Here is an 18,763-nt window from a genome sequence, read left to right on the forward strand (position 1 = left end):
TATTAGTAAGCAACATATATTATACAGTGTGGTAACGATTTCTTCCTGAGGTCAAGGTCAAGGTCAATATCATGTCTTTGGCTGTCAACATTTGCTGGGTAGATTGTGATGCATCATATAAACAATCAAATTTAAGATATGTAGATACAGCAAAAGCTGTTATCGCAAGGACTGTGAATTTAACAATCTGATCATGTCAACGTATATACCTTTAGGAAACAGCTATTCACTGGTATGAAACCCATAGTTACCATCTGTAAGACAACTGAAGTCAAGGAGTACATGTTCATTGTTGTAAATGTACAGGTGTCAAAGTTCTTCCTTGGCCTGGCTTTGATCCTTGTTCTCTCCGTCGATGAGGTCGTAGGGGTAGCCGCGCATGATCGTCTCGGCGGTATCCCTTAACATGTCCTTAAACCTGGTGGTGAAGTCGTACACGTCGGCCTGGTACAGTTCCTCCCAGGTGACATGGTCGTCGCCGTCAGTGTTGAAGTAGTCGTACACCTGTAACACATCAGGTCAGGTGAGGCGAAATGGGGTTTAACGTAGAGTTCAAAATTATTAATTAAAATTTTAGTGCGTGCGTGCGTGCTCATACTAGTCCAGATTAACGTTGTTGAGATACCATGCCGCGGTTTAACATAGATATCCAACTCAGACAAGTACACTGACTCCGCGCCGACCATCATTGTTTTAGCCCCTTAATGCCGGCAGGTACCAACAAATATCATCTTCAACAAATGTTATATTTTGGATTACAAAGTCTAGTATTCTGTTCAGCTCTCCGGACAGACACTCTATCCACAAGACCACGGAGCCGGTCCTCTGGACACAGTAATCCTTACATTGTAGGTATAATAGGTTACATCTTATTACATATGGATAGTGCTATCTGTGCCATAACCCAGTTCGATAAACTTGGCATCATTGAGACATGGCGACGGATCATTATTAACGTCATCATGCGTGTTGTGGCCTGCATTGATTCACGAGGTGGAGACAGTCAACCGGAGATTTACGACTTTGCAGTGACTTACGAGTCTGTTGTTACACATGTGTTTTAACAATGACGATGTAAATGGTCTCATTTTGTATCTAATACTAAAACATGATGCTGCAACGCCACTCATTAAATATGTTTTAACATTTTTTAGCTTTAATGTATCTCAAACGTCAGTTTATGTAATATATAACTATATATTATGCCCACTAAAGGCTTGCGAGTTGCCATTTCTGTTCCTAAGATATGATATCATGTTGAGTCATTTACCTGATTTATAAACCTATCATGGTGTTGTAACCATCTCCCAGACGACCTTTCTTTTGTAGTAAGAGCACTCAGCAGGTTTTACAATTGCTCCTCAGGTTTTACAATTGCTCCCCAGGTTTTACAATTGCAATTGTAAAACCTGGGGAGCAATTGTAAAACCTTACAAAGTGTCACCAAAACGGAAACAAAAGTCATCCTCATCCTTTTCTGCAGAATTTTCATCAATTAACTTACTTTGAGTAAGGAAAATACCGTCATCGTCAGACATCCTCTCTTGTGAACAGTCAACGACACAATGCCATGTGGTACGACGCACGCGGTTCTTTCTGCACGTACAGCCCTCTTCTGCACGTGCAGTCCGCGCAGCGGCCCGCGATAACAACTGTTATAAAGCGTGTCTCGTTATACCGCGCTTATTTGCGACCCGTATACCGCGTAAATATAAGCTCCAAAAATGTCATAGATTAATGGATAGCAGTTTATAAGTTGGACAAACCATTCCACCTCAGGAATGGTATGATTGTATAACCGGGGAGGCACAGAAAAGCCTCGGACCCTACGCGTCCTCGGCTTTTCTGTGCCTACCCGGGTATACAATCATACCATTCCTTCGGTGTCATGGTTTCTCCATTACTTAAAGTTCCACTAGAAAACTGATACCCGCAGAATACTTGCCATGAGGCGCCCACTACTATGCTAGAAGTATAGAACATACATTGGTACAACAAGAGGGAAGGTGGACACGCACCTGCTTGGCATACTGTACGTCCTTCACCATGTAGTGCAAATTGTCCTGGTAGATTCGGTCCTTCCCTTCCAGTTCCGAAAACAGGTTAAGTCTGAAGAGGGAAATACAGAAAACTAACACTGTGTGCAGACACAGACACAGATACAGACACAGACACACACAGACACAGACATAGACATAGACACAGACACAGACATAGACACAGACACACACAGACACACACTCAGACACAGACACAGACACACACACAGACACACACTCAGACACAGACACAGACACACGCTCAGACACAGACTCAGATACAGACACAGACACACACAGACACAGACACAGACATACACTCAGACACAGACACAGACACACGCTTTACGTGGTTCTTGGGATGCTCCTGGACCTGACCGCACCTGAGGAAGTTCTGTGGGGTTATGGGTGGCGCCTCATTAAGGGGGAGTTGGGTGGTCCTCTCACAGTCGGTGGTGTTGAACCACAGAGGGTGTTCGAACCACACGTTAGAAGCCAGATTCCGGCCTTGGTGTGAGTAAACCTGGTGATACCAGCTGAAACACAGAAGGAGTGAGTGTCGGTGACTTGTTCAGGAGAGGATACGAGTATCGCTAGCACTAGAAAGGGTTCAGCTATGAAGGCGCCCACCCCTCCTGGTAAACTTACGAATCATATCGATGCTCGGAACTTGAATCCGAAGCCTGCATGAAGCAAACGCGTTATCCACCGGACTACCCACAACACATTGAGGTGTTTAAGTTCTTTTCGAAATGCTACATTGATATATTGATTATTCCCTGGACACTGTTGGACTTGACAATTGTACAATGTTACTCGAGATTTATCTCGAGGTATGTACAATTATTTTTTTTCCATTTTTTGTGCATGATATCGTTACTTACTTGGCCGGTATAAAGAGACAATCTCCTTTTTTCATCTCAGCCTTGAGCCAGGGAATGGATTTGAACTCAGGAAACTTGACAAGGTCGACCCGGTCCACGTCCACTGTGCTAAAGCCTCGTTCTGAGTTGAACCCGGAAGCTTCTATTTGAGGCTTATATCTCTGTATTAAAGTAAAACAATGTGTTGTGAATCCAAACGTGTGAGCCAGAAATTCATTTATATAAAACAACTCTTGTTAGGAAATATGGGGACAAAGGTGGCGCAGTCGTCTAAGGTGCAGCGATTAACTCTGCAGAGCCTTAGGGCACAAAAGAAACCTATGATTGTGGGTTCGAATCTGAGTTCGCCTCGATTATGTTTCTAGGTTTGTCAGCACCATACCCGTGCTCGTGGGTTTCACTGAAGTGGTAAACGTCTAAGACCTGCATCACTTCGGGCTTTTTACCACATTAAGTGAGTGAGTTTGATTTTACACCGCTTTAAGCAATATTCCAGCAATGTCATGGCGGGGGACACCAGAAATGGGCTTCAGATACAAGTATTGTACCCATGTCGGGAATCGAACCCGGGTCCTCGGCGTGACGAGAGAACGCTGTAACCACTGGGCTACCCAACCGCCCCCTCTACCATATTCAGCTTTCAAGCCGTGATGTAACTGGAATACTGTAAAAAGCGGCGTTAAACCAAACTCACTCACTCCTGTGAAGAAATAAGCAATGAATGGGCAAGTTGCTCCGCCGCTATCAGCAACAGTTCAAGATGCATCATCACAGGCCAGGATAGACACATTAACCACTACAGCCATATTTTATGACAAGCATTTTGTCGGAATCCAGAACGAAAAGTTCAGGTATTGGATGTAAGTGGTTAAGGAGGAGATTTGTATTTAGATTTTATTATTATTTATAGCAAATCGGAAATGGAGAACTGCGTTGTTATTCCAGCAGCGCATATTGGTAGACGTTTCCAACGGGACGAGCCGTAGCTCCGAACAGAAACACATAGAAATACTTATATTGAACGATGGACCGATCATCGCCGTACATCATATCCAAATTTCATAGATCGATTCACTTTAAGTCAATCACTGGATTGTCTGATTCAGATTCAATTATTTACAGCCCGACGTCATATAGCTTGAATGTTGCTGGGTGTGGCGTTAAACAACAAACAAATAAAACGAAACTAAAATCAGACTTTCCTCCCGTCTTGCGCTGCCAAGTGATATAACTAAAATAATGTACATGGCGACGTTACACTCACTCACTCACTCACTTTGTCAATGAAAATAAAATCTTTGGTGCCGTCCATGAGGCAGTTGATGTTGTCCATGGAGTCCGAATGGAGCACGGACTTCGTCCCGCCACTGCTGAACCAAAGGTTGTATAACGTCATCAGTTTCTGCGTTCCTCCACACGTCACAAATGGCGGCAGGAATATGTCCTCTGAGCGAAAGAAAAGCACGAACTGATTTCGCTTTCATTGGTCAACTAGAGTATGTACTGTCCATGACGTCCACTCCTACACGTCCTGGACACTCTGGCCTGGAGATGACCCGTGGACAGAAAGAGTCTCTTTCTAACACGGTTAAAGTGCTCGTTTGTCACGCCAAAGCCCGGGTTTGATCCCCCACAAGGGGACAATGTGTGAAGCCTATTTCTGGTGTCTCCAACCATGATATTGCGCCAGAAACGGAACGGCGTAAAAGCATACTCACTCACTCACTCTTCCAACAAGGATTACTGGTACCGGTTCTTGCTTCTTTGCATCAGAATTGCAAAGCAGTACAAAAGCTAGATTGATGACAGGGTGTCGTCAGCAACATCACGGCTACATCAAATAATCATCACTAGGTTTAACAAGTTAAATGACCGTTCTATTCTACAAGTTCTAGAACCCAACCGAACAACATAGGACTGTCTAACCCTACCACAAATAATATTATACCCTCTCATACATCGTAGGACCGTTCCTACTCCGACCACCACATGTAACCACCCGTCGAAGATACGACCATTCTCTTACCATCTGCAAGTAGCAGTACCCACCCGTAGAAGATACGACCATTCTCTTACCCTCTGCAAGTAGCAGTACCCACCCGTAGAAGATACGACCATTCTCTTACCCTCTGCAAGTAGCAGTACCCACCCGTAGAAGATACGACCATTCTCTTACCCTCTGCAAGTAGCAGTACCCACCCGTAGAAGATACGACCATTCTCTTACCCTCTGCAAGAAGCAGTACCCACCCGTAGAAGATACGACCATTCTCTTACCCTCTGCAAGTAGCAGTACCCACCCGTAGAAGATACGACCATTCTCTTACCCTCTGCAAGTAGCAGTACCCACCCGTAGAAGATACGACCATTCTCTTACCCTCTGCAAGTAGCAGTACCCACCCGTAGAAGATACGACCATTCTCTTACCCTCTGCAAGTAGCAGTACCCACCCGTAGAAGATACGACCATTCTCTTACCCTCTGCAAGTAGCAGTACCCACCCGTAGAAGATACGACCATTCTCTTACCATCTGCAAGTAGCAGTACCCACCCGTAGAAGATACGACCATTCTCTTACCCTCTGCAAGTAGCAGTACCCACCCGTAGAAGATACGACCATTCTCTTACCCTCTGCAAGTAGCAGTACCCACCCGTAGAAGATACGACCAATCTCTTACCCTCTGCAAGTAGCAGTACCCACCCGTAGAAGATACGACCATTCTCTTACCCTCTGCAAGTAGCAGTACCCACCCGTAGAAGATACGACCATTCTCTTACCATCTGCAAGTAGCAGTACCCACCCGTAGAAGATACGACCATTCTCTTACCCTCTGCAAGTAGCAGTACCCACCCGTAGAAGATACGACCATTCTCTTACCATCTGCAAGTAGCAGTACCCACTCGTAGAAGATACGACCATTCTCTTACCCTCTGCAAGTAGAAGTACCCACCCGTAGAAGATACGACCATTCTCTTACCCTCTGCAAGTAGCAGTACCCACCCGTAGAAGATACGACCATTCTCTTACCCTCTGCAAGTAGCAGTACCCACCCGTAGAAGATACGACCATTCTCTTACCCTCTGCAAGTAGCAGTATCCACTCGTAGAAGATACGACCATTCTCTTACCCTCTGCAAGTAGCAGTATCCACCCGTAGAAGATACGACCATTCTCTTACCCTCTGCAAGTAGCAGTATCCACCCGTAGAAGATACGACCATTCTCTTACCATCTGCAAGTAGCAGTACCCACCAGTAGAAGATACGACCATTCTCTTACCCTCTGCAAGTAGAAGTACCCACCCGTAGAAGATACGACCATTCTCTTACCCTCTGCAAGTAGCAGTACCCACCCGTAGAAGATACGACCATTCTCTTACCATCTGCAAGTAGCAGTACCCACCCGTAGAAGATACGACCATTCTCTTACCATCTGCAAGTAGCAGTACCCATCCGTAGAAGATACGACCATTCTCTTACCCTCTGCAAGTAGCAGTATCCACCCGTAGAAGATACAACCATTCTCTTACCATCTGCAAGTAGCAGTAACCACCCGTAGAAGATACGACCATTCTCTTACCCTCTGCAAGTAGCAGTACCCACCCGTAGAAGATACGACCATTCTCTTACCCTCTGCAAGTAGCAGTACCCACCCGTTGAAGATACGACCATTCTCTTACCCTCTGCAAGTAGAAGTACCCATCCGTAGAAGATACGACCATTCTCTTACCCTCTGCAAGTAGAAGTACCCATCCGTAGAAGATACGACCATTCTCTTACCATCTGCAAGTAGCAGTACCCACCCGTAGAAGATACGACCATTCTCTTACCCTCTGCAAGTAGCAGTACCCACCCGTTGAAGATACGACCATTCTCTTACCCTCTGCAAGTAGAAGTACCCATCCGTAGAAGATACGACCATTCTCTTACCATCTGCAAGTAGAAGTACCCACCCGTAGAAGATACGACCATTCTCTTACCATCTGCAAGTAGCAGTACCCACCCGTAGAAGATACGACCATTCTCTTACCATCTGCAAGTAGCAGTACCCACCCGTAGAAGATACGACCATTCTCTTACCCTCTGCAAGTAGCAGTAACCATCCGTAGAAGATACGACCATTCTCTTACCATCTGCAAGTAGCAGTACCCACCCGTAGAAGATACGACCATTCTCTTACCCTCTGCAAGTAGAAGTACCCACCCGTAGAAGATACGACCATTCTCTTACCCTCTGCAAGTAGCAGTACCCACCCGTAGAAGATACGACCATTCTCTTACCATCTGCAAGTAGCAGTACCCACCCGTAGAAGATACGACCATTCTCTTACCCTCTGCAAGTAGCAGTACCCATCCGTAGAAGATACGACCATTCTCTTACCATCTGCAAGTAGCAGTATCCACCCGTAGAAGATACGACCATTCTCTTACCATCTGCAAGTAGCAGTACCCACCCGTAGAAGATACGACCATTCTATTACCCTCTGCAAGTAGCAGTACCCACCCGTAGAAGATACGACCATTCTCTTACCCTCTGCAAGTAGGAGTACCCACCCGTTGAAGATACGACCATTCTCTTACCCTCTGCAAGTAGGAGTACCCACCCGTAGAAGATACGACCATTCTCTTACCATCTGCAAGTAGAAGTACCCACCCGTAGAAGATACGACCATTCTCTTACCATCTGCAAGTAGCAGTACCCACCCGTAGAAGATACGACCATTCTCTTACCATCTGCAAGTAGCAGTAACCACCCGTAGAAGATACGACCATTCTCTTACCCTCTGCAAGTAGCAGTACCCACCCGTAGAAGATACGACCATTCTCTTACCCTCTGCAAGTAGCAGTACCCACCCGTAGAAGATACGACCATTCTCTTACCCTCTGCAAGTAGCAGTACCCACCCGTAGAAGATACGACCATTCTCTTACCCTCTGCAAGTAACAGTACCCACCCGTAGAAGATACGACCATTCTCTTACCCTCTGCAAGTAGCAGTACCCACCCGTGGAAGATACGACCATTCTATTACCCTCTGCAAGTAGAAGTACCCACCCGTAGAAGATACGACCATCTGCAAGTAGCAGTACCCGCCCGTAGAAGATACGACCATTCTCTTACCCTCTGCAAGTAGCAGTACCCACCCGTAGAAGATACGACCATCTACAAGTAACAGTACCCACCCGTAGAAGATACGACCATTCTCTTACCCTCTGCAAGTAGCAGTACCCACCCGTAGAAGATACGACCATTCTCTTACCCTCTGCAAGTAGCAGTACCCACCCGTAGAAGATGCGACCATCTGCAAGTAGCAGTACCCACCCGTAGAAGATACGACCATTCTCTTACCATCTGCAAGAAGCAGTACCCACCCGTAGAAGATACGACCATTCTCTTACCCTCTGCAAGTAGCAGTACCCACCCGTAGAAGATACGACCATTCTCTTACCCTCTGCAAGTAGCAGTACCCACCCGTAGAAAATACGACCATTCTCTTACCCTCTGCAAGTAGCAGTACCCACCCGTAGAAGATACGATCATTCTCTTACCCTCTGCAAGTAGCAGTACCCACCCGTAGAAGATACGACCATTCTCTTACCCTCTGCAAGTAACAGTACCCACCCGTAGAAGATACGACCATTCTCTTACCCTCTGCAAGTAACAGTACCCACCCGTAGAAGATACGACCATTCTCTTACCATCTGCAAGTAGCAGTACCCACCCGTAGAAGATACGACCATTCTCTTACCCTCTGCAAGTAGCAGTACCCACCCGTTGAAGATACGACCATTCTCTTACCATCTGCAAGTAGAAGTACCCACCCGTAGAAGATACGACCATTCTCTTACCATCTGCAAGTAGCAGTACCCACCCGTAGAAGATACGACCATTCTCTTACCATCTGCAAGTAACAGTACCCACCCGTAGAAGATACGACCATTCTCTTACCCTCTGCAAGTAGCAGTACCCACCCGTAGAAGATACGACCATTCTCTTACCCTCTGCAAGTAGAAGTACCCACCCGTAGAAGATACGACCATCTGCAAGTAGCAGTACCCACCCGTAGAAGATACGACCATTCTCTTACCATCTGCAAGTAGCAGTACCCACCCGTAGAAGATACGACCATCTACAAGTAACAGTGCCCACCCGTAGAAGATACGACCATTCTCTTACCCTCTGCAAGTAGCAGTACCCACCCGTAGAAGATACGACCATTCTCTTACCCTCTGCAAGTAGCAGTACCCACCCGTAGAAGATACGACCATCTGCAAGTAGCAGTACCCACCCTTAGAAGATACGACCATTCTCTTACCATCTGCAAGTAGCAGTACCCACCCGTAGAAGATACGACCATTCTCTTACCCTCTGCAAGTAGCAGTACCCACCCGTAGAAGATACGACCATTCTCTTACCCTCTGCAAGTAGCAGTACCCACCCGTAGTAGATACGACCATTCTCTTACCCTCTGCAAATAGCAGTACCCACCCGTTGAAGATACGACCATTCTCTTACCCTCTGGTAGTAGCAGTACCCACCCGTAGAAGATACGACCTCTCTCTTACCCTCTGCAAGTAGCAGTACCCACCCGTAGAAGATACGACCATTCTCTTACCCTCTGGTAGTAGCAGTACCCACCCGTAGAAGATACGACCATTCTCTTACCCTCTGCAAGTAGCAGTACCCACCCGTAGAAGATACGACCATTCTCTTACCCTCTGCAAGTAACAGTACCCACCCGTAGAAGATACGACCATTCTCTTAACCTCTGCAAGTAGCAGTATCCACCCGTAGAAGATACGACCATTCTCTTACCATCTGCAAGTAGCAGTACCCACCCGTTGAAGATACGACCATTCTCTTACCATCTGCAAGTAGCAGTACCCACCCGTAGAAGATACGACCATTCTCTTACCATCTGCAAGTAGCAGTACCAAACCGTAGAAGATACGACCATCTACAAGTAGAAGTACCCACCCGTAGAAGATACGACCATTCTCTTACCATCTGCAAGTAGCAGTACCCACCCGTTGAAGAAACGACCATTCTCTTACCATCTGCAAGAAGCAGTACCCACCCGTAGAAGATACGACCATTCTCTTACCATCTGCAAGTAGCAGTACCCACCCGTTGAAGATACGACCATTCTCTTACCATTTGCAAGTAGCAGTACCCACCCGTTGAAGATACGACCATTCTCTTACCATCTGCAAGTAGCAGTACCCACCCGTAGAAGATACGACCATTCTCTTACCATCTGCAAGTAGCAGTACCCACCCGTAGAAGATACGACCATCTACAAGTAGAAGTACCCTCCCGTAGAAGATACGACTATCTACAAGTAACAGTATCCACCCGTAGAAGATACGACCATTCTCTTACCATCTGCAAGTAGCAGTACCCACCCGTAGAAGATACGACCATCTACAAGTAGAAGTACCCACCCGTAGAAGATACGACCATTCTCTTACCATCTGCAAGTAGCAGTACCCACCCGTTGAAGATACGACCATTCTCTTACCCTCTGCAAGTAACAGTACCCACCCGTAGAAGATACGACCATTCTCTTAACCTCTGCAAGTAGCAGTATCCACCCGTAGAAGATACGACCATTCTCTTACCATCTGCAAGTAGCAGTACCCACCCGTTGAAGATACGACCATTCTCTTACCATCTGCAAGTAGCAGTACCCACCCGTAGAAGATACGACCATTCTCTTACCATCTGCAAGTAGCAGTACCAAACCGTAGAAGATACGACCATCTACAAGTAGAAGTACCCACCCGTAGAAGATACGACCATTCTCTTACCATCTGCAAGTAGCAGTACCCACCCGTTGAAGAAACGACCATTCTCTTACCATCTGCAAGAAGCAGTACCCACCCGTAGAAGATACGACCATTCTCTTACCATCTGCAAGTAGCAGTACCCACCCGTTGAAGATACGACCATTCTCTTACCATTTGCAAGTAGCAGTACCCACCCGTTGAAGATACGACCATTCTCTTACCATCTGCAAGTAGCAGTACCCACCCGTAGAAGATACGACCATTCTCTTACCATCTGCAAGTAGCAGTACCCACCCGTAGAAGATACGACCATCTACAAGTAGAAGTACCCTCCCGTAGAAGATACGACTATCTACAAGTAACAGTATCCACCCGTAGAAGATACGACCATTCTCTTACCATCTGCAAGTAGCAGTACCCACCCGTAGAAGATACGACCATCTACAAGTAGAAGTACCCACCCGTAGAAGATACGACCATTCTCTTACCATCTGCAAGTAGCAGTACCCACCCGTTGAAGATACGACCATTCTCTTACCATCTGCAAGTAGCAGTACCCACCCGTAGAAGATACGACCATTCTCTTACCATCTGCAAGTAGCAGTACCCACCCGTAGAAGATACGACCATTCTCTTACCATCTGCAAGTAGCAGTACCCACCCGTTGAAGATACGACCATTCTCTTACCATCTGCAAGTAGCAGTACCCACCCGTTGAAGATACGACCATTCTCTTACCATCTGCAAGTAGCAGTACCCACCCGTAGAAGATACGACCATTCTCTTACCATCTGCAAGTAGCAGTACCCATCCGTAGAAGATACGACCATTCTCTTACCATCTGCAAGTAGCAGTACCCATCCGTTCATCCCATGACCGTCCCCTTATCATCTGCGAGTTCAAGTACCCATCCATACATCAAATGGACGTCCTCATACCATCTGCGAGTTCTAGTACCCACCCGAACATCCAGTGACCGTGTCTACCCGTATTGGTACCTACCCGCCATGCCGCTGATCTGCGCCACGTTCATCACAAGGTACACATCGGACGTGTTGTATTGGTTCAGGAACGTGCGGAACAGCCCCATGGCACCGTCTGTATCCTTCCGCGTCTCCTTCTTGTGGTGCTCGAATGTGACGACAAGGTCACCAAACCTCCGACTGTAGAGGAAGGCGCGAGTATATAGGCAAGTGCAAGTCAGAAATGATTTATTTTATATTGTAATGTAGATGTAGAATTGTAAACTCTACACACGACACTTGCAAAACTACACACGTGAGATCTCACCTGTGAAGATCCGGGTTAGAAAAGGTCTTCAGCAACCCATGCTTGTCATAAGAGGCGACTAACGGGATCGGGTGGTCTAGCTCACATACTCGTAATTAGAGCACAAATACCTTGATCAGCCCACTCTGGTCGTAGCCAGCGAAGTGTTTGATCTCACCTTTTAGTATGTAATTAAATATGTTCCTTGTTTTGTTCTTGTAAATTGATCACAAAACGTGCAGTCGCATCTAAATGATTACCAACTTATTGTCTTCACCAGTTATCAAAGAGTTCTGCACCCGTGAAGATTCGGGTTAGAGTTAGTCCTCAGCAACCTATGCTTGCTGTAAAAAGCGACTGTGATTGTCGTAAGAGGCGACTAGCGGGATCGGTGGTCAGACGCGCTGTCATGGTTACTGCATGTCATCGTATCCCCATTCCGTAGATCGATGCTCATGGTGGTAATCACTGGATTGTCTGGTCCAGACTCGATTATTTACAGCCCGCCGTCATATAGCTGGAATACTGCTGAGTGCGGCGTTAAACAACAAACATGTGTGGTCTTCCTGGAATCAGGTCAACGAGTTCAGGTGTTATGAGCCTCAAACAGTACGTTATGAAACTACAGAGTATTTTGGAAAACGGTCGCACAAATGGAAATATGCAACTTTCGTATGTAATTAGAGCACAAACACCTTGATCAGCCCACTCTGGTCGTAGCCAGCGAAGTGTTTGTGTTTGAACCAGGTTCAACGTAGTGCCAGTCATCACTGCTCGATAATGTCGTGTGACTGCGAGAAGCGATCTCATAAAATAGCTGTGTAAAGGCGAAGAGAGTTCGGTTTTGGTTTGGCTTGCAACACCTGCGGGTATCATGGATGCCTCCAACCTGAGGGTGTAACAACCCCAGCCAACACCAACAAGGAGTGTCCATCTAGCTTAGATGCAGACAATAACGATCACGTATGTCAGGTTTAATCATAAAATATGTCAAATATCGAGCAGAACCAATACTTTCGTGGTTTGTCCCACAATTCACTTGCGCTAGTCACTTTCGCACGTGCAACACATGACAATACTGAGTGCGGAGAATTCTTAGTTGTTGTTTTTCGTTTGTTGTTTAACGTTGCATTAGTAATATTCCACCTGTATGACGGCGGTCAGTGAAAGTAATCGAGTCTGGACCAGACAATCCAGTGATTGATGTCATGAGGTACGATGACATGCATCAACCAAGTCAGCGAGTCAGACCACCCGAACCCGTTAGTCGCCTCTTACGACAAGCATGGGTTGCTGAGGACCAACCCTAACCCGAATCTTCACGGGTGCAGAACTCTTTGAACCTTTGAAGACAATAAGTATATTTTAAGTACGACTTCACGTTTTATGATCAATTTACAAGAGAAAATCATGCAAACATATTTAATTATATACTTTCAACAATATGTTAAAACTATTTCTCAAAAGAGTAAAATCCAAATGGGAGCCCGGAACAATCCTGAATCTGAGAACTGAGGCAACCTAGACTTGCCAAATCATTCTAGAGCCGAGTTGGTTTCCTTCATAAAAAAATTCTGTAGGGTTTGGGAGAATAGGATATGCCATGTGGTATTCGGGTTCGACTCCCAGGAATGAGAACTAATTTAATTTAAATTAAACGAAAAAATTAATTCAGGGATGACATTTGGAGGTTTGTAAAGACCCAGAAAAGTAGAAACATGTTATAATAGTTCAGTGGGTATACGGTTATTGAAACCTCGAAAACAAGTTTGTGAAAGAAACATGAGAAGCGGCGAGTATAGAGTATAATATAACGTACTGTAGGGGTCTTTATAAAAAACAGGGGTTTTAAATTCAGTTTAAGAGTTACATGACTTTGTTTTAAAAAGTTCGATTAAAGGTTTCAGGATACTATCAGTTAACTGTGTATCGATGTTCCCGCATATTTTTTTATAGGCTATTTTCAAAAGCGACGTTAAACTAACTCACTCACTCACTCTTACCTGAGATAGTCATCGTTCCAGAGTTTGTATGCCGGGTACTTGAAACTAGGGTTGTTTAACGCCGACCTCAATAACACAGGTTGACCTGGCCTCACAAACCACTCGTAGAAATACTGCGGCGTGGGTATACCCTCCATTACTGGGATGTCGTGCAAAGGGTGATAACTCCCCAGGGGTTTCAAGTGACCTTGGAATTGAACACCTTCAGTTGCACAGAACGTCATTAGTGTCGCACACACCATCGTTGTTACAACACAGGACACCGTCAACGTCGATGCCGACACATACACCATTGTTGCTGAAATAGGCGCTGCGTTTGCTGATCGTGTCTAAATCTATTTCCCACTTTTGTCAAGATTCAATACCGCATTCGTATACCTGAGAACTAAAGACTCCAAGCGGGGTATCTGTTTAACAACCCCTGTCAACTGCTAGCAAACGCTGGCCACAATCATCCCACTCAGTAAGTCACAACGTTTTAGTCACCCTAGACAATAAATGCATTTTAGATAAAACAGTTTCGTATTATGACGCCGATCTTTGCACGACCCTCCCCATGGAGTCCGGATGTGCCGCCAGATGGCGCTGAACAAGGTGTCAGCCGCAGGTGTCGCTGCTGATGGTTTCGCCAAGTATACCGTAAGTGATGTTGCTGTCTGTCCACGTGTACGCCAGCTCCTATTCTAGCTGCACATCTGATGAATGAGAGAACAACACTAACAATATGCATACAGGTCCATGAAAACTGTTTAAACCCCCTGTCCGCGAAATATCTAAGGTGCGCACCCTAAATTAATAAATGAAATATGAATGAATAGTGACACGTGAGAAAGAAATTACGCCACACAGTAAGTAACGAATTTACTTAGTTAATGGAGTTCATTCCAAAAGTTGAACTTAGTATGCCGTATATATGAAAATGTTCAAACAAGTGTAATGTCGAATATGTTTGAACGCAACTTTCGTCTGTGCAAAGGTGTATATTGAGTCCGTTTCTACTTTCATTTTTTATACATGAATTAGCATCAGAAAAATAACGGTTGTGCAAACGTTATTCAATTGCATCTACATGTTGTTGAACATATCTTTTTATTGGAAAATTATATAATCACAAAGCACAGTTGCAAAAGCAAATTAATGTATTGGAATGTCACCGTGATGAATGGAAAATCACTGTTTTAAAACCTACTTGTAAACTTGCCAAACTGACAAATGTTCCTTTAAAGGTGAAACTTTGGATGTAACTACGCACAATCAATGTTCGGTCTGTCTATCAGGAATGTTCTTACATCGATGAAGTTCAGTGTCGGTGTTCTGCAGTCCTCGTTAGGCAGTCTCGGCAGGAACGAGACTACGCTCGGAGCTAGGACAGTGACCTTCACCTTGGGACGGTCACAGTGACACAGTTACGTGAGACGTATTCATTGATGTGTGAGTAAGCAAAATAGAACAAGAATACCAATATTTTATCAATTGAGCGACCTCCCAAGGTAACAAATTGTTACAGCTGGGAGAAAACTCCTGAGACGGGCAGTTACCGCTGGAGCGGTTTCTTCACCATTTCCGACAGGTCACGTGGATCATGATAACATATAAGATAGTTACACGTTTCAAAGAGATGGCCGCCTAGAGAGATACCTTTTGTTTATATCAGCACTCAGCAATATTCCACCAATATGACGGCGGGCTGTAAATAATCGAGTCTGGACCAGACAGTCCAGGGATTGACATCATGAACACCGATCTACGCAATTGGGATACAATGATATGCATCAACCAAGTCAGCAAGCCCGATCCCGTCTTACGACAAGCATAGTTGCCTCTTACGGCAAGAATGGGTTGCTGAAGACCTATTCTAACCCGGATCTTCACGGGCTGCAGAGATACCTGCTCCTGTCGACAGGGCGTCGTTCGTTAGACAGGGTGACGGCCGTCTAACACAAAGGTCACGAAGGTCGTAACTGAAACCCTGGAACCAAGTACTGACGTAGTGGACAAACATCACCATGGCTGGGGCTGGTGTTGAGGCAGAGGACAGATTCACCAAGTAATTCAGGAAAAGGTGTGTCTGGAGGCCACGGGGGTAATGGCTCTCGACCTGCGTGGGAAGACTAAGGATGCAGGGAATCACAGGTGAGGTGTAGCAGTGTACATAACTGTATGGAGGGGTGCAGGTACGCCCAGGTAGGTTGCACGTGTAGCATTGTATTTGTTTGTAGTCTAAGGTGCAGGCATTACTTAGCCTGATCTGCACTGAATCAGACCAGGACTACTGGCTGATTGCTGTGTAGTTCAGTGTGTTGGTTTAAAGATATTGTCTGATATTGTGTGTGTGTGTGTGTGTGTGTGTGTGTGTGTGTGTGTGTGTGTGTGTGTGTGTGTGTGTGTGTGTGTGTGTGTGTGTGTGTGTGTGTGTGTGTGTGTGTGTGTGTGTGTGTGTGTGTGTGTGTGTGTGTGTGTGTGTGTGTTAAATCTGTGTTCATGTCTGCCCAGGTGTGGCATCTCTGTGTGAGGGGGCGCATTGTCATGTGTGTGTGTGTGTGTTAAATCTGTGTTCATGTCTGCCCAGGTGTGGCATCTGTGTGAGGGGGCGCATTGTCATGTGTGTGCATGTGTGTGTGTTCAATCTGTGTTCATGTCTGCCCAGGTGTGGCATCTCTGTGTGAGGGGGCGCATTGTCATGTGTGTGTGCATGCGTATGTGTTCAATCTGTGTTCATGTCTGCCCAGGTGTGGCATCTCTGTGTGAGGGGGCGCATTGTCATGTGTGTGTGTGTGTGTTCAATCTGTGTTCATGTCTGCCCAGGTGTGGCATCTCTGTGTGAGGGGGCGCATTGTCATGTGTGTGCATGTGTGTGTGTTCAATCTGTGTTCATGTCTGCCCAGGTGTGGCATCTCTGTGTGAGGGGGCGCATTGTCATGTGTGTGCATGTGTGTGTGTGTGTTCAATCCGTGTTCATGTCTGCCCAGGTGTGGCATCTCTGTGTGAAGGGGCGCATTGTCATGTGTGTGCATGCGTATGTGTTCAATCTGTGTTCATGTCTGCCCAGGTGTGGCATCTCTGTGTGAGGTGGCGCATTGTCATGTGTGTGTGTGTGTGTTCAATCTGTGTTCATGTCTGCCCAGGTGTGGCATCTCTGTGTGAGGGGGTGCATTGTCATGTGTGTGCATGTGTGTGTGTTCAATCTGTGTTCATGTCTGCCCAGGTGTGGCATCTCTGTGTGAGGGGGCGCATTGTCATGTGTGTGCATGCGTATGTGTTCAATCTGTGTTCATGTCTGCCCAGGTGTGGCATCTCTGTGTGAGGGGGCGCATTGTCATGTGTGTGTGTGTGTGTTCAATCTGTGTTCATGTCTGCCCAGGTGTGGCATCTCTGTGTGAGGGGGCGCATTGTCATGTGTGTGCATGTGTGTGTGTTCAATCTGTGTTCATGTCTGCCCAGGTGTGGCATCTCTGTGTGAGGGGGCGCATTGTCATGTGTGTGCATGTGTGTGTGTTCAATCCGTGTTCATGTCTGCCCAGGTGTGGCATCTCTGTGTGAAGGGGCGCATTGTCATGTGTTTGCATGCGTATGTGTTCAATCTGTGTTCATGTCTGCCCAGGTGTGGCATCTCTGTGTGAGGGGGCGCATTGTCATGTGTGTGTGTGTGTGTTCAATCTGTGTTCATGTCTGCCCAGGTGTGGCATCTCTGTGTGAGGGGGCGCATTGTCATGTGTGTGCATGTGTGTGTGTTCAATCTGTGTTCATGTCTGCCCAGGTGTGGCATCTCTGTGTGAGGGGGCGCATTGTCATGTGTGTGCATGCGTATGTGTTCAATCTGTGTTCATGTCTGCCCAGGTGTGGCATCTCTGTGTGAAGGGGCGCATTGTCATGTGTGTGCATGCGTATGTGTTCAATCTGTGTTCATGTCTGCCCAGGTGTGGCATCTCTGTGTGAGGGGGCGCATTGTCATGTGTGTGCATGTGTGTGTGTTCAATCTGTGTTCATGTCTGCCCAGGTGTGGCTCCTCTCTGGGAGGGGGACAAGATGTGTATGGCCGCCTGCTCCACCCAGCCCCGGGACCACGTGGACGACTGTCTGGACATCTGCAGACAACATAGCTGTAACCAGACTGAAGTCCTGACACCCACTAACACAGGTACAAGCGAATGGGTGGGATGGAGTTCCTCATTCTTACCCTGGTCGCCCCGGATACACCATTTCTAAAGGTGGAAGAGTGCCGAGCATAAAGATCCCATATTCACGACCATTCCACTGTGGGAATATAACATCAAAGATAATACTGATTGTGTGTAATCTCGAGATGGTTTGGTCAGCTGGTTTGTATCCATTTTCAAGAATGATTTTTACCTCCCGCAATCTCCCATTAATCTCCCCGTATGTATTGCATACGTTCAACACTGTTTTCAGGAGGTCCTGTTGTCAGAGATCCTATCTCTTTCCCCACAAGATGGCTGCCCACCATCATAGGGGCGCTCGTCGGTGTAGGAGTCCTGGCTGCCGTCGTCTACTATTTCCGGTAAGAGGTAGGTTGTGTACTTCTTCCGGTAAGAGAGTACACTGTACGCTGTGTCGTCGTCTACTACTTCTGGAAAGAGCGTACACAGTGTCGTCGTCTACTATGTCCGATAAGAGTGAACACTCAACTACTTCCGTGAACAGGGCACACTGTGTCGTTGTCTACTACTTCCGGTTAGAGTGTACCCTGTGTTGTCGTCGTCTACTACTTTCGTTAAGAGGGAACTATGTGTCGTCTATGACTTCCGGTAAGAGGGAAAACTGTG

The 18,763-nt window shown here is 46.3% G+C and overlaps 1 protein-coding gene across 1 annotated transcript; it reads right to left on the bottom strand.

The window, feature by feature from the left end:
* Positions 1-242: 242 nt before the first annotated feature.
* LOC124134177 (bifunctional peptidase and arginyl-hydroxylase JMJD5-like) lies at positions 243-14,714 on the bottom strand. Its single transcript, XM_048403411.1, has 7 exons — positions 13,980-14,714; positions 11,710-11,870; positions 4,200-4,369; positions 2,924-3,084; positions 2,423-2,575; positions 2,019-2,109; positions 243-504 (listed from the first exon to the last, which is right to left on the bottom strand). The coding sequence occupies exons 1-7, from the start codon at positions 14,270-14,272 to the stop codon at positions 310-312; spliced, it is 1,224 nt and encodes a 407-aa protein (XP_048259368.1). The 5' UTR covers positions 14,273-14,714; the 3' UTR covers positions 243-309.
* Positions 14,715-18,763: the final 4,049 nt, after the last annotated feature.

The sequence above is a fragment of the Haliotis rufescens genome, unplaced genomic scaffold (genome assembly GCF_023055435.1).
Source record: "Haliotis rufescens isolate VD_foot unplaced genomic scaffold, xgHalRufe1.0.p SCAF_1, whole genome shotgun sequence".
In the NCBI taxonomy this organism is placed as follows: domain Eukaryota; kingdom Metazoa; phylum Mollusca; class Gastropoda; order Lepetellida; family Haliotidae; genus Haliotis; species Haliotis rufescens.